The 21,276-nt window shown below is 47.5% G+C and overlaps 1 protein-coding gene and 1 long non-coding RNA gene across 4 annotated transcripts; one reads left to right on the top strand and one right to left on the bottom strand.

The window, feature by feature from the left end:
• Window positions 1-1,106: 1,106 nt before the first annotated feature.
• LOC104581521 lies at window positions 1,107-6,807 on the top strand. 2 transcript variants are annotated; one of them, XR_729498.3, is made up of 5 exons: window positions 1,107-2,990; window positions 3,737-4,330; window positions 5,408-5,468; window positions 5,571-6,007; window positions 6,080-6,807. It is a non-coding gene; the product is annotated as an uncharacterized LOC104581521 (long non-coding RNA). The 2 variants fall into 2 exon arrangements; XR_729497.3 differs by having other exon boundaries at window positions 1,447-4,330.
• Window positions 6,808-7,954: 1,147 nt separating this feature from the next.
• Window positions 7,955-9,879, bottom strand: LOC100837526. Of its 2 annotated transcripts, none has more exons than XM_003560563.4 (2): window positions 9,334-9,862; window positions 7,955-8,355 (listed from the first exon to the last, which is right to left on the bottom strand). In XM_003560563.4, the coding sequence occupies exons 1-2, from the start codon at window positions 9,575-9,577 to the stop codon at window positions 8,351-8,353; spliced, it is 249 nt and encodes an 82-aa protein (XP_003560611.1). In that variant the 5' UTR covers window positions 9,578-9,862; the 3' UTR covers window positions 7,955-8,350. The 2 variants fall into 2 exon arrangements, with proteins under 2 accessions (XP_003560611.1, XP_010227547.1); XM_010229245.3 differs by lacking the exon at window positions 7,955-8,355 and adding an exon at window positions 8,373-8,686 and having other exon boundaries at window positions 9,334-9,879.
• Between the last annotated feature and the right edge of the window lie 11,397 nt (window positions 9,880-21,276).

Raw genomic sequence — 21,276 nt, 5'->3', positions numbered from 1 at the left:
TCCTACGGGAAGTGAAAACCTGTACTTTTCCTAGGAAAACCCTTCAATCCAAACGGGGCCTAAATCTGCGCCCCGGATCCGCCCAGGCGCAAAGGAATCCGTCCCAGGAACGCAACAGATATCCCTCGTCCATTGGTACAAGATCCGCCCTATTGTTCTTGTACTGTGGTGGTGGCTGCGCTAGGTCGCAGATCTAGCGGTGCCCCTGCCCATTTATATGCTCTTTTCTTTTCGGCCGGAGTTTCTCCAGAAACCAGTTTCAGCTGAATTTTTGAGAGAAGCTACTGCCACAGGAAGCCCTGATAAGCTATTTTGTTTTCTTTTTTTTGGCTTTTAGAAATACTGTTTATTGTCTGGTTCAGTAGGAATAGTCTGAAATATCCCTAGATCAATTGTGTTATATTGCACTGTTAATGCTATCACTATTTTGGACTATGTTATACTAGCACATAAGAGTCATCACAAAAAAAAAATTAGAACTAAAATCTTCCCTCGTCTCCAAATATTAGTTAACACTTGAACTCAATTTTTTCAAAGCATATTAGTTAACACATGCATTTGTACGAATTAGCAAAAAAATTTGCACACACAAATCAATCTGTACGCATTAGATAACAATGGCCATCACCAATCTATGATGGGGAGAAGATCTAGCAATAAATAATCAAGAACTCATTAGGCGATTACAAAAGAGCAGAGCATGTTCAGAGGATTCAGCCAATTACGGTAAATACAGAGGCTGGCGGCCGGCGGAGTCAGGTGGATCAAACAAAACAACGATCTTCTATTTAGGAGCTGCTAAAAGCAAATCAGGGAGGGAGGTGGTTAAATGGTGCCACTGGGTCTTCCGCTTCCGCTGCAAGGGGAGGCATCGTGTGAAACGATGCGGTGGCCGTTACCTGCTGTGCGCCAGTGCCACGGCAAGATGCTGCGGCCGGTGGCAAGAGAGGGAGGGAGGGAATGGACGTGCGGGAGAGGCGACAGAGAACGCCGCCGTGGAGTGCGTACCACCATGGCCGCTACCAAGCAAATCCATCAATTCATTCCCAAGATTTGCGGGGAAGCCGGCGTCCAGCTCCTGGACGACCTGACCGAGGGCGGCGGGAGGAGGCGGGGCGGCCGGAGGTGGAGAGGAGGTGGGGCGGGGGAGGAGTGGCGGCGGCAGGGGAGAGTAGCCCGATCCCGCTAGGGTTGCGCGAGGGGATCGGTCAGGTCTGGACAAAAAAACGGTTCGCGGAGACTCGGGAACTTGGCGGTGGCATTTGGGGCGTAAAAACGGTTTGTCATCGGGGCAATCTCGAAAATGCTCGCGGAGAAGCCCGAGACCAGTTTCTCCTAGCAGCCCGTTTTACATGTGATTTGGGTTGGGCTTCTCTTAGCAGTTCTTGAAATTTTTTCTTTCTTTTGAGTTTCAGTTGCCTGAAACCTATAAGCTGGCGTAGAATCCCAAAAGAAGGGGGGCATACACCCCGAGAGGATGCCAGTGTGGTCCATTTCCGTTATGAGATGGCCTGGCCCACGATACAAAAATGGAGAAAAACTGGGCATGTCGGACGGCCCATCTTCAAATTAAAGACCAAACAAACCTAGCCCGCCAGCCCGTATAGCTAACTTGACTAGGTCCGCAAAGCAGCAAGGCGGGTTTTTCTATAAAAAAAAAGCAGCAACGTGGGCACCTAAAAAACAACGCAGTCAGTAAAAAAACAAAAATGGTTGGTTTTCCTTCTCTTCAGATCAATCACGAGCCTGAGACGGATTCATTTCTTTCCATCAATCGATCGAGTCTTAGGCATCTAGCCGTGCGGGCCAATTTGGCGTGACTGGAGTGGAAACATGGGCCCTGATCCACATGTGTTGGTCCAACCTGATGCCTAAGGTCTTTTAGATGGTATAAGTGCCACGAGCTAGTGTTTTCTTTCCACCCTTGTATTTCCTTCACCGCATATGATGGCATCCTTCCTTTCCACCCTTGTATTTTCTTCCACGCTCAGTTCAAATAATTTGTTTGTCCTACACCTATGAGAATGCTGACCACCTGGTTCCACCACAAAAACCAACCACTGGAGTTACGCTCAGTTCGCTCGCTCAGTTCAAATAATTGAATGCTCTGCATTTTGATTTACCGATAAACACTGGCAATCCCAAGTATTTTTCAGATCTCGTCTCGTGGTTGAGTTGAAGGATTGCCATGATCTCCTGTTTCTCCTGAGAAGGTGTGTTCTTGCTAAACATTATTGCAGATTTTTCTTTGTTAATGACCTGGCCCGAGCAAGCATCATACTATCTTGTTTAGAATTACTTGAAAGAATTGGAGAAGGGTTGCCGCGTTAGAAGGAGAGCCGAACTAGGGAAGGATCCAATCTCCATTGAGATAGATAAACAACATCTGATTAAAGCAGAGGTGGTATCTTAGCTCCTATAAAAGAGCCTTGTGGTGGTGGCCGTACGTGACACACCCAACCAGTATTACATGTAGGACTTCCCACCGTCTGTCTCCCAACCCTAATCGTCTCTCCCGTGTCTTCCTGCACTCCCCTCCCCCATAGCAGCGCACCAGCACCTCGCCCCGGCGTATTCGCCTGCCTCCCCACACCGCGCCGCCCCTCCGGCCTCCGCCCTGGCCACGGGCTAGCATCTCGCCTCGGCATATTTGCCGGCCTCCTCTCACAACGCCTCCCCTCTGCCCTAGCCAACCCAGCACGCTCTGCCCCCTCCTCTCACGCGGCTGGCCCGCCACAGATCCTCCAGGCGCCAGTCAACGACCAAGAAGAAGTAGCGAGCAGCGAGGGGATAAAGGAGGCCGCCGGGGCCGGCGAATTGATGTGCAGTTGGTGTGGACGAATCAGGCTGGGGCTCCCTACCCCCCTATCTTTCTCATTCGTGGAGGAAGACGCAGCCACGGAGCCTTCTCGTCTCCACCACCACCGGCACAATTGAGTTCGTCACGGCCGCCCACGCCAGTGAAATCTTCTCCACCGAGGGGCATAAAGGTTTGTTCTTTTGTTTGGTTGCTATCCTACCGACCTTGTTTCGAGGACTGCTGCTGCTAATGTTCAATGAGCCGGCTCGCTTGGTCATTAGGGTTTCGAAATATTTGGGAGAAGCCACACTAATTACAGGTTTCGTTCTGCCTAATTTGATTTTCCGAGTCACGGTTCAGTGAAATTTCTAATTTTAGGATTTGTTGGATGCATAACCTGAAAGTCCTTGGTGCTCTTCGTCTAATAGGGTATAAAAATGTGCTGCCATTTTAGTATTTATACCTTTCATGAGGTTGTTTTGCTGAATTGGTATGAAATATCATAAATTGTATCGGCCCAAAGGTGAACGGAGCGCCGCTGCTGATTGACATCTTAAGATAAGAAGTAACAATCATTTATCATGCAGCCTGTCAAGCCCAATGGAAGAAGTAATTTTTTTACCATGATTAAATGTTGTAACTATGCTGTTGCCTGTTGAATGATCTCCTCCACTGCCTTGGTTCATTTTCTCAACAACTTAATTATGTACGACTCATGAAAACTTCCTTGGTAAAATCAAAGAAGAGATGTTTGTTTGCAGCTCTTGTGAATTGAACTCAGCTTGTGTCATTGACTCTACATATTTTATGCTATGACCAAATTCAGTGTCATTTAGTTTCAGTGGCATTCTAATGTAACAGGCTTAGCACTCATGTTAATGCTCTAATATCTTGCTGAAAAATTGTTGAAGAGAGCTGTACAAAAATAATATTCAGGTCTATACCAGCTGAGCTTTGGAGTCTCAAGAGCCTTATTAGCTTGGACTTCTATAACAGCTACATATGCAGGGACAATACCAAAAGAACTCAGCAACTGAAATCCTTAGTTTTCCTGTGGGTACTTTTCCGTTATTTCTATTGTAACAATGTTTGCATTTGCACCTTTTTTTTCTGCATATGCAGGCATAGAATATTCCTTCGCAAAAAAAGGCATAGAATATTGTTAAAATGATTGTTCCAACGACCAATTTAACAATTGGAATCCATCAGTTCCATTCTTTCTAATAGAAAAATGAAGTCAAAAGCATGAGTAATAAAAGTTTGAACTTTGAATTGTCAATGAGAAATTGGTAACCAGCTATCTAGGATAAGCCCTATCATTTTTTGCACACTGTTCTGTTTATTGTAAGCGCCTCACAATTGATTCTTCAAGTAGTTTTTGACATTTTATTGCTCACCTTATTGGATAATTTCTATTGGTGAAGATCTGATATCTTATTGACTGCCCTAATATTGCTAGCGTCGCCACCAGTCAAGTCTCCTCCACCGCATGCTCCAGTGAGCAATCCCCCTCCACCACTGCCTGCTCCGGTGAGCTCTCCACCCCCACGGGTAAAATTACATGCTTATCGCAATCCTCAATTAACATAGAGTGGAAATAAACATAATTTATGTATGCTTGTTGAATGTGCAAGCAAAGATAGTACATTCTCATACCACATGTCTACATACATACATAGTACATAGGTATATATGGATGAATGTACTCTCCCCTATGGCTGGCTAAACTAATGCAAATTAATTTTCTTATTTTACCTAATCAATCAAAGGCTGGTGTTTGCATGTACTGATGCACACACACGATGAGAACTCGCATTACATATGCCAAATGCCAAACTTGTCATAATGTTGAATAGATTAGGTACATAGGCCATTGGTGCTAGAGTAGTTGTCAGTACAAACTAAAGCCAATCATCGACTTGGTCAATCTGAAGTTAATTAAGTAATTAGTACTACTGAAAAAACGTCAAGAGTATAGAGGAAATGGTAAGTCAACTGTGTCAAATCTCTCTTTGTAGGTCGTCTATCCATGTTGTGATACAGGACCAGAATCAATATGTTGCATACACACAGAAATAGATTCATAAATTGGAAGCAAGCATCTGATCTTTCTTTGTTTTGGGAATCTGGTCTTGTCTGCCTTTTTCAATTCAGATCAGATGCTATATGTGATTAATTTTGTTGTGTCATGATTAATTTAATTTGATGGGCTCAGTCTCAGCCTGTGCATCAGCAAGATTACTTGCTCCTAACATAATCATTCAATGTGTTGAGAAAACATTATGGATCAACTTGAGAATTGAGTGAGAAGAGATTAAGGAAAAAAACAAATATCATGAAAAAGAAAACCTAATGAGGAATAATATTTAGAATAACTTGTTAGATTTTTTTTCTTACTTATCTTAATGCACGCCAAGGTTAGTACAGGCAAGTTTGTTCTGTCAATAGCATTTTTTGAACCTAGGATTGATATTCAATTTCAGATATCACTTGTCAGTGGTGTTACAATTACTGGACGATAGCTGCTTGTTTTGTGTTTTCTATTTTTGCAACTTTATGGTTCCATAAACAAAATCATGGACTAACTCCCTTTTGCGACATGGGTAGGGTTACAGCAGTCTATCGTTCACATCGGTAAACATGTGCGAGAAAGGAGAAAGCTCAAAAGGTACTAATTCCTAGATAGATATATTTCTCGTGGCATACTTACTTTATTATGCGTACAAAGTTTCATCTTTTGTTGACCCAATTTTCGATTGGATTATTTTAGGATGAAAGCGTCCTCGTGGTTCTGGTCGCTCTGCTGGCCTCACACTATAAAAAAGACAAGCAAGGCAGAACCGTGATAAAAAGCACCGTCAAAGTTTGACACTCGAGGCTAGGGAAGAGATAAATGCTCGCAGAAGAGCGCACACGGAAAGTTTAACACTTGAAGAGAGGCAGGCTGCTAATGCCCACCGAACGGCGGCTAGGCAAAACTTGCCAATTGGGGACAGAGAAGAGGCCAATGCTCATCGCAGGGCTGCTAGGAAAAACATATCACCTTAGGCAAGGCAGCCACTACTAGATTATTGTAAGGCAAGCTACGCAGCTAGGGGAGACACTCCGTGCACAGAGTTCTTAACTAGAACACTGTCTGCATATTACAACCTTTAGTAGGGTGCACTTTGGTCCAGATGTTGATGTTGCACGTCAGATGAAGAAGAGGTGATGACTTGTGGTAGTTACTTTTATTTGGATATTATTTAAATATCTTAACTAAATCTAAGTATTTTGTAGGATCAACAATGACCTTAGCTCCATGGATCCGCGTTAAGTCAGCATGAATGGTGGTTGGAACCTTTTGCAGTCACCTTTTAAGCCATGACACTAGGAGAAGCCTTGGGGAAAAAGAACACACATCTGTGTGCATCGATGAAAATGAACATTTTGCAACCACCTTTCGATGCTTAAATGTTTTTATTTGTTATTATGGCATGTTAGTGTCCTGAACTATGTTATGGTGGACTGGAAAATATTGTCGTTGTGATGGATGAATATGTATTAATTCTACCTTGTCACAAGTTATGATATTTGTGACCTGAATCATGTTGTGTTCCTCGTGAATCATCAGAATGCTTTGATACTTTCTGTTGGTAGTCTCATTGCAAACGGACATGAGCTTGCTTTGGGAGTTTATTTGTTACTTTTTGTTGCGTTGTGTGTTACATAGCTAATCAAAGATTAAATAAATCGAAGTAAATAGTTTTTGTGAAAATCAAACATCAAAATAAGTGTTATGATTTTGTGGCGGTGTAAGTGGTTCCGTGCCATCGCACGGACACCTTACTAGTAATCTATAATGAGTGGTATACTGGTAACTGGTATGTAAGAGAACATGAAATGGAAGACTGGGTGCAAAAATAATTGATACGTTGCACGTTGCAACCAAAAAGAGAAGATGAACTGAGCGTATTGTCACATTGATTTTTTTTAACTATTTTATTTTTCTCGTACACTATGATATACAATTCAAATTTCCACAAATGTTTTCGTGTAGTCTTTTCGTGACGTAATAATACATAAAGAAAATGAGATGTATTTTCGTGATACGACTTTTAAGTTCAATAAAATCTCTCTTTGTTGTAAGTAATAATAATTTTTTGGTGACGTGCAAGTAGCTCTATGCATGATGGGATAGATACCGTGGGGCACCGGCGGAGCTATGTACAAGCCAAACCGGGCCATGGCCCGCCCAGGTTTTTTGCAAAAAAGAAATCTATACTACTACTCGGAGGCCCAGCCCAGCAGATGCCCATTGCCCGGCCTGCTCCGGTGCCCCCCTTTGTGCAGCTGCCTGCCTGGGTCGCACGCACATGGCCGGTAGCTAGGGCACCTTCGCCCCCGAGGACAACAGACGGAAGCAGGCAGGCAGGCAGTGCCGCCCTCCACGCCGTCGATGCTCGCCCCACTGGTCTGCACCGGCTCACCGCGCCCGCTGCCCCGCGCCACCTCGCCGTGCCCGCCGCCCTGCTACCGCTGCCGCGCGCATGCCCTGCACGCCGCCGCTGCTCGCTCTAGTGCCCTCCGCCGCCTTGCCGTGCCCGCAGCCATGCACCTGCCGTCGCATGGCTGCTGCTTCTCCGCCGCGCTCGCCCCGCACGCCGCCTCCCAGCAGACTGCCACTGCCCGCTGCCCTCTTCTTCCTCAATTTCTCTATTGAAATAGTATGTTTTTTTTCCCAAATCTGTAGTTTGCAATTTGTCAATTTCATAACATGGCACTGATTGGATTGTAGAGTTGAAGAAGATCCTATGAAAGCAACAACTGATCCTTTTGCCCTTGCTTGAAAAGAAAAATATCATGTTTTTTTTTGCCTGGCCTGCCCATGAATTCCTTCGTAGCTCCGCCACTGCGGTGGGGGTGTGACTAGAACTCTTTGTGCGCCGCTGTTATGTACGACGAAGTGTATAAGAGCTCTAGAGGTTAAAAGTGTCTCTTGATAAGAGCCTAAAATATGAGAGAGAGAGAGAGAATACATGCTCTTTTTGCTCAGATCCGATTCCAATTTAGAGGTACAATCGTCTTCAACCTCTACAGTATTTCGTGACAAGTTTAAATGATAAGATAGCAGGTAGAATATAGTTAGTGTCTAAAAACTGCGGACGCCCTTGGTTTAGCTGGGCACCCAATAGGGGATCGATTTTAACCAAAACATCCAAATGACAACTCGATTTGGTTGTGCCAGTTTCATATACGTGTATTGATTGTGTTTCTTTGAGAACATCAGCGCATGTATAGAATCAGCATCATCGTTTGTAGTAGTATGACGTTTGTTAGTGTTGGAAAGAATGCGTGCTCCACTTAATCATTGGCCAAATCATACCAGCTCAAATCTGGAGCGAAAACAAATACGGTATTGAAAAATAACCGCCTAGTTGGTGAGGAGCTTGTTGCTGTGCTAATCCTTCCAAACTCCAACTTAGGCTTCCGTATAAGATTCCTGCTCTACTTCAGTGTACTTTTTCCGGATAATGTATTTCTAGATCCACTTGACATACCCTTGTATTCTCAATCTGTATACACAGCAGCAAAATTATTATCAGCAGCGCATTTTGCGGGGTCAAAAAGTTATGTTATTCAGTTTTCACACCTAAAATTATAGTATCACTCAAATTACATTGTTTTACACGAGGGATCAACACAGCCTAGTATCTATCAGTGGCAATCAACTGCGTGGCAGCCATAGAATTTCCAAAGAACTGATGTGCCCATAGATGGATCGCATCCTTCATCCTACTTGGTTGCACGTTGCCAGCTAAACCAACTGATGATTTGAGCTGGAGACAGGTTCCCAAAGCAACTGGAGAACAACCCAATGTTCCTCTAATAATTGGCTCACGAGTCCTGGCATAGAGAGTAACAATAATGTGATATCACCGTGCAGTTTTGCGGTGAAAGAAGTTTGCTATCAGAGCAAGTGCATTCCATTCCCTGATACGCTGATCTAGTAAATTTCTTGCAGACTGCATCAAAAGAAAGCAAGATGCAGACTGGTAGAACCTCACAGATCCTGAGGGAAGCATCAAACATTTTGGTCTTTGGATGGTCCCAAGTCACAAGACACAAGGAACAAACAATCTTTGGCGCCTGGGTACCGGAAACAGGACAAGATAAAGCTACTCTACTAGAAGCTGATCAAGTCCCACACACAAGCAACGTGAGCATAGTCATTCGACTGGTTTCGGAACGCATTCGTTTAACAGATAAAACAAAAAGATTATGCGCGGTACCTCAGGCGCTATCCTTGGACAAAATTGCAGTCTTGTGATCGGAAAAGGATGGCAAGCAATAGATATAAAGAGTCGGGAACTGATCACTACTACACGCGTATTCACCGATTTTAGGCGCAAAATAGGATCGATATTCTGTTCTTATGAGCGACTATCGCAGGGACGCGCGCCGATCAGAGAGGTGTTCCCACAAACAGGCACGGCACAAGGAAGGCGATGACCCTGAATCGAGAAAAGGGGGAGGGTTCGGATGATTCTTACCGAGAAGAACGGGGGAGGCGGCGGCGGAGAGCCAGAGCACGAGGGCGCAGAGGAGCAGCAGCAGCGGGATGCAGTGCACGGCGCGCCCCAGCTCCCGCACCCGCGCGGCCTCCCGCCGCCCGGCCGCCGACAGCGGGTCGAACGTCGGGAGCGCCGTGTCGTCGCCGTGGTGGCCCACCGTCGAGGAGGAGGAGGACGCGTCGCCGCCCTCCGACACGCGCGCCCCGCTCGACGACCGCCGCATCTCTCTCTGCCTCGGCCGCGCGCCGGGTGGGGGATCCTTAAATTTGCGTGACCCGGGGGCGCGCGGGTCGGAAGGCAGCGACGCCGGTGTGGCCGTCGCTCCGGTGCGGAGGGGTTGCCTTGCGTGGACTGGAAGGCGCGGTGTTCTGGCTTGGCTAATTGCCGTGTCGGCGTTGTGGTTGGTGATGGTTGGAATTGGATGGATTTTGACTAGTTTGGTGCCCTTGCCTCCACCACGAGTTGATCACCACCTCCAGTCCACCTCTTCCAAGCTGTAAGCATCTGCTTTCTAACCTGGTCCGGAAGACTGGAACTCTCTGGATTGCACTGAATCCTTCCGGTTCACAGGTCCCGTACATATTTCTAAATCGTCAATTTGACCAACCTAATATGAGGTTTATAATACAATGATTTAGACACTTGAGATGTATTTTTCTAATGATATAAATTTTCTGTTATACGATTTATACTACTGTATATTGGTAAAATTAACGACTTAGTATATGTGCAGGACCAATAAACTGGAAAGGAGGGACTAAGAATACGTGACATTATGGAAAGACGGAAAAATAGACATACACACAAACCGTAATACGAATAGTATATGGCTAAAATTTACTCTATATATAATGTCGGTTGCTATTGAGAGTCAGAGATAACTCGATGCGATTGATCGTGCATCTTAATCAACGGCAACACGTGGGAGAGGAAGGAGTGAAAATGACATTTAGATCTTAATCTGAAGTTTCTGGTGCGTCAACTGAGATATAAGCTTTTTTTTTCTTAAATATCAGGTGCCTGAAATATAGCCACACCCATATAATTTATATGATATTCAATCATAATTACTGCTAAATAATTTTAAAAAATGAATTCAATTGCACCCATTTCATGTTATATAGCTCATATATTAACAAAAAGAATAATCAAATCTTTGTCTCAAACTTACATGTTTTATAAATGCATAAGCACAAATCTTGAACACAAGGACAGCAGATAAGTTGACGGTATAAATGCATTTTCGGACTCCCTTGGTATGAAGGAAGATCCTCTTAGGTTTTCTCGAGGTCAGATCTACCACCAACCTTGGCCCTCTCTCACACACCTCGAACTAGAACAATGCCACCACCTTAATCAACCTCTTTGGCCATCCTCATCGCCGTTCTTGACACACAAGAGATCTCTCGAAAAATGTTGGCATCGCCAAAAGTACGCTGGACCTACCGTTAGGAGCTCGTTGTTGGCCATCTTATGTTGCCCTTCGGGCCAAATCGAAGGCTCCCTCATGTTCCACTTTGTCCAGTTGTTTCAATTTTTGCCAAGAACCGGTGCTCTCTTCCTAGCGGCAAGGTCCGAAATGGAGACGGCGACAAAGGGGCAGCCCTAGGACTAGGAGGTTCACTCAATGCTTTCGAGGAAGCACTACAGGGAAGGGACATGGCGGTGGTTGCCTGATGCCAATCTTTCAATCGCCTAGAGGGATGCCGATCGAGGAAAACCACCCTATTGCTAAGGAGATTTGACAAAATAACATACTTTACAACATTGCGTTTAACAAAAACCACACCGTTATATCACTTGTGGTTGGGGCGTTGTCGTGGTGGTGTCACGGCAGATGCCATAGGATGGCTTAACTTGGGGTCGATGGACGAAGGAGGAACTGGAGGAGGGAGGACGTGAAGGAAAACACACACAAATCACACAAGCACACACGGATCTACCTAGGTTCGGAGCCCTCTTGCAGAGGTAAGACTCCTACTGCTGCTTTGTTGTATTAGCCGAGATAGGCAAGCTCAACTATGGCGCTCCTTGAGCTGTATTCTTGAGTAAGAAGAAGAAGAAGGGGAAACCCTAGTTGTCTAAGTGCTCCGTCTTCCTTTCTTACAGAGGGGTAAGGTTATATTTATAGGCCGCCCATGTCACGCTGACATGCGGGCCAAGTCTAACGCCATCTTTCTTGGGCCCCGCCGGGCACGCGGCTTGGTTCCCTCCCGGTAGCACCGCAGGGGACAAGACAACTTTACTTTTCCCTGTCACCCTGCAGAAAGTACCGCTATCCTTTGCCGGCTTCCGTCAGAGATTCTCTTTCGGTGCTTCCTCTCTGCAGTCGCCTGACGCCGATACGCAGGTGCTGACTGCTTTTCTGAGATGATGACGGCTTTGCTTTACTTTGCACTGCGTGGTCAGGATAAGACCGTTGAGAGATCTCGACGATAAGGTGCTCGTCCTTATCCTGCAAACTCATAAGACAAAATAGTCATGCCGGCATACGCCCGGGATGCCGGCTTAGTGTTAGTTTTGACTTTACGATGCCGGCATATATAACTATGCCGGCTTTGCTTCCGTCATCTCGGCTAGAGTTGTGTCGCCATGACCCTACCCGGGGTCATCCCCCCGACACTAGTCCCCGAAGCTGTTGCGGTCCGGCAGAGAAGAATGTCGGGCCACGACAGTTTCCCATAGACAGACCACCAAAGCCTACTTGGGCTTAGCCGAAAAGGATGCCGAGATATCCCCAGGTTCTCCTAGTCGAGATCAACTCATTCCGACATTCTGGGTTGGCGCGCTTATCCAGCCCTCAGCCGAGATTTTGTCTTCTCCATGACCGACAGTTGAAAACTTACTTCTGCTGATATAGATGCCACCTGTGACTTGGACTCCACACTTCTTTAAACTAACGGGAGGATAAGGCGTGAGTTACTGCCATTGCTCTTTCTGAGGCGAGCGCGCCGTCCCATCGGGCAGTAAAGCCGACAGAGCCATTAAGGGGGGAATTTCGGTTCCCCCACAGGCACTTATCCTCGGATCTTGCGGGATTCTCGGCGGCACACCGCGCAGTAACCAAGCGTGTGCTTTGATGGGAATAACTGCCCCAAATCATGCGCAATCTTCCTGTTAGCCATTGACGTGGTGGGCACGGGGATCGTGGGTGCGGAGGATCCGCACCCCATTACTGCGCCACGGGTATAAATAACAGGGGAGTGCGAGGGTAAAAAATCCTTCGCACTCCTCGCACTCTTCTTCCTCCTCTGCTCTCTTGCTCCTCGCTCACTCCGCCGCCACCGCTAGCTCCGAGCTTCCTCGTCGCGGCGGTTTCTTGCTCTCGCCACCGAGCTCACCACCGCTGCTTCGCTCGCGCTTGCCTAGGTCTTCGCTGCACTTGCTTGCTTGCCCGACCCTCACGCGAGCATCACCTTCACCAAAAACTCCAAACCCTAGATCTACTCTCCATCCATGGCATCTTCTTCCCGCAACCCCACCGTCGACCCTGCTGCTCAGCAGGCTGAGGAGAGGACCGGCTCAGAGCGAGCCAGTTGGGAGGGCTCTGACGTTACTCCGGCTGACATCGAGTGGCTCCGCCGCTCCCGGCGGATTCCAGAGGGCGTCGAATGCCGGGTTCCCGGCGACGAGATCATGCCAACTCTGGAGCTCGGTGAGCATGTCGTTTTCCTTGCGCATTTTGAACGCGGTTTCGCCCTTCCAGCTAGCGATTTTGTTAGGAATTTCCTAGATTTCTTTGGCCTCCAGCCGCACCACCTTCCGGCGAATGCCATCCTCACTCTCTCGACATTCATCACTTGCTGCGAAGGCTATCTCGGCCTCTGTCCTTCCATCGACCTGTGGTCCCAGTACTTCATGTTCCGGCCACAGGTTCTTCCCGACAAGGAGAATCCCGGCGCCGCGAAGCCGATGACCCAATCGGCGCCGCCACCGTCGTTCCTCGCCGGGGTTCTGCCTTCCCCCGGATTCAGGGTCTTGAGTCTTGTAAGAAATGGCTCAAGACCTTTTTCTATGTCAAAAACTCCTCCGATACCGACAGAATCAACCTGCGGGGATTCGAAGTCAGCCCCACGGAGGAGAAAAGGAACTGGACCTATGACCCGAAGGAGACCCTCCCGGAGGTCAACGAGATCCACGCCGGCATCCTTGAACTCAAGGATAACGGGATGACGGCTGACGACTTGTTGGCCACCTTCATGTATCGGCATCTCTGTCCGCTCCAGCGCCGAGTACACAAGATGTGTTTTTACGGCGACCAATTCGACCCGGACCGAGTGTCGACCTTCAAGCTCACTCATGCTGAAGTCCGGCGCCGGGTCAAAGTGATCGCCAAGACAAACATGTCGGAGCAATGGACATGGGGCATGGCGGCATTCAGTCAGGATTGCCGCGCTCCTCCGGTAAATTCTTGTTCTCATTTTTCTCCTGTTCATATGCGACACATGTTTATGCCGGCATTTAGCTGACATGGGCTTATCTCGGCTCAACTTCAATTCTTTATGCAGAGGTTTTCTCTTCAGCGTAGCGAGGACAGGAGTTCCCCGGACAAACGTTTCGCGGCCCCTCGCAGGTCTGTTGACGCCGAGGGCCCGGACTCAGAGGACTTCATGCCGATCGCCCATGCCGGCCCTCGCTGTACCGAATGTAAGGATCTCTGACATCTTCTCGTAATCCTTATAATACTCATAACCAAAATGCTTATTCCTGCTTTATTCCTGAAATAGTCGACTCGGGCGAGCCTGCCGCTGAGGCCTCGGAACCGACTGCTGCTGCGGTGGCGGTTCGGGAGAAACGCGCAGTTATAAAGCGCCCCGCCGAGAAAGATCTTTCGCAGAACGTGAAGCGGAAGAAAACTGCGGCACGTGGACCCAAGCCGAAGCCCCTGATTGTTGGGTAAGGCCAAAGTTACCTCAATCGCTAATATCGGTTTTCTTCTTTATGATCATGCCGGCGACTAACTTTTATTTCTGCAGGGCGGCTTTGACGGCCATGCAATCTCGGACGTGTATTGCGTCTGAGATTCCGGCGGCTCCGTCTCCCCGCGCCGAGGCTACGACCCAAGCCACGGGTGAGACTGAGACCGCCGCTGATCCGACATCTTCCGTCCAGGATTTCGGCCCGAGCGTCGACGCGCCGATCGCCGCCTCAGCAGGGACCTCGGCTGCCGGGACTGCCGCCTCAGCCAGGAACTCGGCAACCGAGAAGCTGACAGAGCCGCAGGCCACAGAGACTGGGCAGCAGCCGGAACCAGGGCCCCAAGAACTCCAAGGGCCGCAACCGCAGCCGCAAGCCACTCAGCTTGCTACGGCAAAAGCCAAGAAGGCCAAGAGCTCTGCAACCCCGGCGGGATCAGTGCCTCCGGGTTCGTCTAGCCCGCAGCCTTCCGGGAGGCACCAAGGAGTTCCCCTCTGAACGACGCGCGGGCACAGCTGGGGGTCGCTGTGCCAGTTCGTAATAGACTGGAACAGCACCGATAATTACGAGGTGACCTCCGGTACCCTTCAGTCGGCTCAGCAAAGCCCACTGGTGGGACCTCCACCTGCAGTGACTCCCGAGTTAGTGGCTACTCGGATGTACCAAGCAAGGGTGGCCTTGTTTGAGGCCAGCCGTTCCGCCGAGGTACGAAGAATTCCTTAAAAGATTTTACTTCTAACTCCAGTATAGTATCCATACTCCTAGTGCCCGAAGTTTAGGGCGAGTAAGAATTAGTCGGCCTAAAGCTTGTCCCCTTAAAATTTCAAACACCCTGCAACACTTAGAAACATCAAACACTTATTCCCCGAGATTCAGGCCGGGTTTAGAATAGTTGGCCTGAAGCTTTAGAAACTTCAAACACTTATTCCCGAGATTCAATCCGGGTTTAGAATAGTCGGCCTGAAGCTTAGAAACTTCAAACACTTATTCCCCGAGATTCAGGCCGGGTTTAGAATAGTCGGCCTGAAGCTTAGAAACTTCAAACACTTATTCCCCGAGATTCAGGCTGGGTTTAGAATAGTCGGTCTGAAGCTTAGAAACTTCAAACACTTATTCCCCGAGATTCAGGTCGGGTTTAGAATAGTCGGCCTGAAGCTTGTGATTGCCGACTTCTTTAATGTGCCAAACTCACCTGCGAATTATTGCTTTGCAGTCCTGCATGAACAAACGTACCGCTACCTTCAAGACTTTGCTAGCAAAGTACAAGAAGCTGGAGGCGGAGCACGAGACTTTGAAAGCTGACCACGACAGCCGAAGTAAGTATATTTTACTGTGATAAAATCTCTGTTCAAGTATAAATGTGCTGCAAAAGCTAATACGCGCTCTTGTTTGGGGACAACGCCCAAGTGGCGGAGCTTCTGAAGCGTGTCGCCAAAGTCCAAGGTATCACTTCCTCCCTGTTTCGGGTTTCGTCCAATTTAAATTCCAGCGTCTGTAATGTATGTCTGCCAAACAGATGAGAAGACCTGGCTGGCAGAACAGCACCGGGAGGACGTAAGCGGAGGCACATAAGACCGAGGTGGGTGAACTCACCTCGGCCCTCTCTACCCAGGCTGATGAGAGGATCCGCCTAGAGAACGAGGTGAAGAAGTGTAAGGGTCTGGTCGCGGAGACGGAGACCCGCGCCGTTGCCGCCGAGAAAGAAGACGCCGAGAAGACCCGACGGTTTCAGGTTGTCCGGATGACCTCATCAAGATCGAGACCATGCTGACTAGTAAGTTGTCCTGACACAAATTTCCTCATCTGATCACTTGTCCGGGTAATAGTAATAAAATGCCGAGACTCATTACTGTCTTTTGCCCTTTTGTCGGAATTCTTCCCACAGTCGGTCGAGACCGCCCAAGCTGCCGTGATCAAGGCGCACAGGAGGAGGGATCCGACCGGGACAACCCCCTTCGAATACGACTTAGAGGATTATCTGGTTTGCATTGCTCTAAAATCGTTCAGGGTGAACATGTTGAACGCCGGCATCCGTGCCTTCCGGGCTCTGTGGCCGAGAGAGGAGGCTACGACCGGCGTCCTCGAATTGGCAGCGCGCCTGCTGGAGGTGGGGGATCGACTCAACGAGTGGCGGGAATCGGCCGCACGCGTCGGCGCCGACGAGGCCTTGTCGTTCGTACTGTCTTGGTACGACGGCATCAACCTTGACGTGCTGCAGTCAATGCGTGCCGGTTCCCCCTACCTGACGGACCTCGAGTTGGTCGCCAAGCGCAAGGAGCGGACCTACTCCTTCATTCAGTATGTCGACGTGCATACGTTTGTGGAGGGCCCGACATCCGAAGCCGAGGCCGAGATGACCGACGGAGGCGAGGAAGAGGCAGTGGATGAGGAGATCGTCGTTGAGTCGGCCTCCACCGCGACGGATGCTCCGAGTTCCGGCACCAACAACCCTTCTGTCTCTTCTTAGGAAAAAAACTTTAGAATTATTAGATCCCCGGAATGCCGGGTGCAAATGTAACCGGAATACCATACTTTGTTTGCAAGGCACCATGTTTTTCATTTAATTAAGTCTTTTGTTTATCGAATTCCCGACCGTGTCCTCGAGTTCATTTTTTCTCTTAGTGAAATTTTATGATTTCGGTTCTTTTGCCTGCCTTGTCGGCGTTCGACGTATGAATCGCAAAGTGATAAAAACACCTTTTCGAAAAAAGTAACTCGATGAATTCGCTTGGCAATAACCGAGTTAAGAAAGAAACGCCGAGTTAAAAGAACGTGCATCTCGGATCGCTTTATTGCTTGTTTCCGTAGTCGCTTTTCATGTGTTCAGTTATTTTATACCCGTCTCTAGCTTGCCATGATGTAACATCCCAATTTTCAAAACCCTTCATATGCATTGCATATCATGAGCATCATGTCACCCTTGCATTTAATCACATTTGAAAACTCTAAAATTTACCCTAAGAATCCCTGTTCAAAAGTGCTTTTATTTGATTTTGGGCTTGATCTTGCTTTCAAGCATTTGTGTTTTAACCCATGAGGGTATTGGTTTAAAAAGGGATTTAATGCTTATATAAAGCTAACCCATATTTCTGCTTTTGAAATTATTTTGAAAATAATTTATTTTGATAGCCTAAAAGGCCCTAAAAGCTATTTTATAGGCAAATGTATTTTTAAATATTTTATTTTGAGGAAATTCTTGTCCCAAAAGTTAGATCATATGAAGATATGATTTTACAAATTTTGTCGCATTTTATTTGGAGTGAGTTGGAGTTCTAAATCAAAAAACGTGTTCAAATCAGAAAATAGAAAAAAAGAGAGAAAACCGGCCGAACCGGACCGGCCCAGCCCGAGCCGCTCGGACGCTCCCACTGACCGGCAGGCCCCGCCATCGTCCCCTACCTCCAACCTCCTCCGGAGTCCATGCGGAGCATGTCCCGAGTCCGCCCCGCACCCCACCTCCGTTATCTCCGCGCACGGCCCGTCTCCTCCAAATCCAAGCGCGTCAGTTTGAAGCCCTCGCTTTTCTCCTCCACTTCCCCCAAACCTTTCGCTCGATTGCGCCTCGGTTTGCAACTAATTGCTCGCCAAAGTTTCGCTCCTGTCGCCACCGTTTTTCTGCCGTCACCACCGCTCCGGTGAGCTCCTCACGCCGCCGATCCCCACCCCTCTCTTCTCTCTTCAATGCGCACACAGTGACGCAGTTAGATTTGAGTTTGTTCGCCCGCGCCGCCGTTCGCCCACACCGCCGTCCGCACCGCCCGCGCCGTCCGCGCCGCGCCGCCACCAACCCTCGCCGCCGCCGCGTTTCTCCCCGGATTCCGGCGAGCTCGCGCTACCCAGGGAAAACCCTAGTTCCCACCAATCCCGGAACGCCACGTGGTGAAGCTTGTTTAATTTAATTTTTCTCGGCCGAATTAAAATTGTGTTTTTGCAGAAAAGCCCCCAGTTTTTCAGACCCTCATAACTTTTGGCATAGTCCAATTTCAATTTTGAACAACTTTGACAGAAGCAAATTACAGAATGATTGAATATGGTTTAAATTTCAAATGAATTATTTCAAGATTGTTTTGAGCATGTTAGCTTGCTGTAAAATTATTTAAGCATGTTCTCGACCGTTAGGACCAGAAGAGAAAATTATTTTGTAAATGAGGTGGCCACACAAATTTAATCTTGCTCTATGTTGCAAAAACCACATAATCCTTTAATTTAAAGCCTATTCTTGTTTCATGCATATTAATTACCTCTTTGATGTTGTATAATCTGTCCAAATCATTTGAAAAACTTTTCAAAACAGAAACAAAACTTGTTACATTAGAAGTAACCAAGTGTGCATCATCATGGCATATGCATCATAGCATGATTTTGTATTGAATGGTGTGTTTATTGTGTGTATGCTTTCTTTTATTTTAGATTGTGTGGAGTGTAATCCCTGTTGTCACAAAGAGTGTGATAACCACTACAACTCTGGACAAGGCAAGTTCACTTTGATCATTCTACTAAATATTTTTACTATGCACTAGTTGTTTTATGCAACTAGATGTGGAGCTGTAAGGAAAGTCTCACTCATTCTAATTTCTTAAAAAAATGAGTGGTTTGAAGTTGGGTTTAGGAGCATTGATGTGTCTACTCAATGTCCTTAATTTAATAGGAGCATGGGTGTGTCTACCCCATGTCCAATAGTAATAAAATTCTATTTGATTTAAAAGATAGGATTAAACAACTAAACTTTTATGCAAATAGCCTTGAACCCCACCTTGCCACATTATGCATATACTTGGTAGGTTCTGATATAATTCCTGGTGAATCTTGCCAATACATTCAATGTATTGACCCTAGTGGTTGCATCGTTTAATGATGCAGGAAACTCCGACGACGAGTAAGATGTACATTCTGCTTGTTTGGGTTACGGGCCTATATTCCAACACGCTCTCACGGTGGTGTTGATGTGCCCTTGTATCTTTCGCTTTCCGTTGTTAAACAGTTGTTTTATTTCCAGCTAACCCGTGGGGTTATGCGAGTTGTAAGTACTTTTAAATTCTGGATGATACGTTGTAATATTGAGACCTTTGTTCTATGATATTATATCTTGAAACTATGTTCTAGTGAGTCGATCCAGGGACTAACACTAAAGCACAGAGATCGAACCTGTGTACGGGGGCGGTCGCTTCACATGAAGCCGGGTATTGGACAGCAGCAAAGTCATAGAGGGGATTTTCAACACCGACACATTACTAGACCGACATAAGATTACGCAGCTAAGCCACGCTGACACACGAAAGATAATTGCAATACAACATTTAAACGATATGGAAGTCCCCGAGTTCCTTTTGAGAACCCGGCGGATAATTTCACTGTCTTAAAACATACAACATAAGGAAAAAACGATACAAATACTCAGCTCTCAAGTATAGAACGGACGAAGAAAAGCTACGTTCCATGGCCTCTTGGTCTCCTCGCCTGACCAGTCCATCCTGTTCGGCTTGGGATCTTTTGCATCTATAAGATAGTACGAATCATTGTGGAGCGCTTTGCTCACAATGAAAGGTCCTTCCCATGGAGGTGATAGTTTGTGCATGCCAGCTTTGCGCTGCACAAGTCGGAGGGCAAGATCTCATTCCCGAAATACTAGCGGGCTGACCTTTCGGCTATGATAACGCCTTAGGTGCTGTTGGTAGATGGCCGACCGAGATAGAGCCAATTCCCGTGCTTCTTCGAGCAGGTCGACATCATTTTCTCGGGCCTCTTTTACCTCGGTTTCCGTATACATGGTTACGTGTGGAGAGTCATGTTCAATGTTGGCTGGTAGGACAGCTTCCGCCCCGTATACGAGGAAGAATGACGTGTAGCCTATAGAGCGATTGAGAGTCGTCCTGAGACTCCATAGTATGGCCGGAAGTTCGTCCAGCCAGCATCCCGGAGTACGTTCCAATGGCTCAATTAGTAGAGGTTTTATGCCGGCCAAAACCATGTCATTTGCTCTTTCAACTTGTCCATTGGATTGAGGGTGTGCTACGGAAGCGACATCTAGCCGGATTTTCTTCTCCGCACAGAATCGCGCAAAAGGTCCCTCTGCGAAGTTCGTTCCATTATCCGTGATGATACTGTGCGGGTACCCATATCTCAAGATGATATCCTTCAGAAATGACACCACGGTTTTGCCGTCACACTTTTTTATCAGCTTCACCTCAATCCATTTGGTGAACTTGTCGACCATAACTAGGATATGCGTCATGCCTCCTCGCGCCCGCTTGAATGGTCCCACCATATCCAAACACCAAACAGCAAACGGCCAAGTGATTGGAATGGTCTTGAGCTCGAACGCCGGCATATGAATCTTGCTGGCATATCACTGGCAGCCGTTACACTTCCTGACTATGTCCTCTGCTTCCTGCAACGCACTCGGCCAGTAAAAACCATGCCGGAAAGCTTTGCCCACTAGCGTTTTTGAAGATGCATGATGGCCACACTCTCCCTGATGAATATCCTGGAGTATTTCTTGCCCTTCTTCCGGCTCGACGCATCGCTGTAGGACGTTAGTGACGCTCCTCTTGTAAAGCTTGCCATTGATGATGGTGTACGTTTTCGCCCTTCTCTGAATTTGTCTTGCCGACACTTCGTCTTCCGGGAGATTCCCATCTTTGAGGTAAGACATTATCGGTTGCGCCCAAGCCGGCACAGGACGAGTAGTGAAGATCGGCTGATCCGGCACATCTATATCCATTGACTCAATCGCCATTGCTTCTGCCGGATTAAGGCACTCAGTCCCCGGGTTACTGAAACCGTTGCCGCTGTCGATGTCCATGGGGGTGACATCGGCTTCTGAGCTCGCCGGGATAAATATCGACTCCGATTCCGGTGATGGCTTGACGGATGGTTTGCGTAAATGCTCTAACACCACACCAGCCGGAATAGCCTGTCGTGTTGAGCCGAGTTTCGACAATGTGTCGGCTGCCTCATTTTCCGCTCGAGGTATATGGTGAAATTCACACCCTTCGAAGTGGCCAC

The sequence above is a fragment of the Brachypodium distachyon genome, chromosome 1 (genome assembly GCF_000005505.3).
Source record: "Brachypodium distachyon strain Bd21 chromosome 1, Brachypodium_distachyon_v3.0, whole genome shotgun sequence".
NCBI classification, from domain to species: Eukaryota; Viridiplantae; Streptophyta; class Magnoliopsida; order Poales; family Poaceae; genus Brachypodium; species Brachypodium distachyon.
This window is presented reverse-complemented; position numbering and strand designations above follow the sequence as displayed.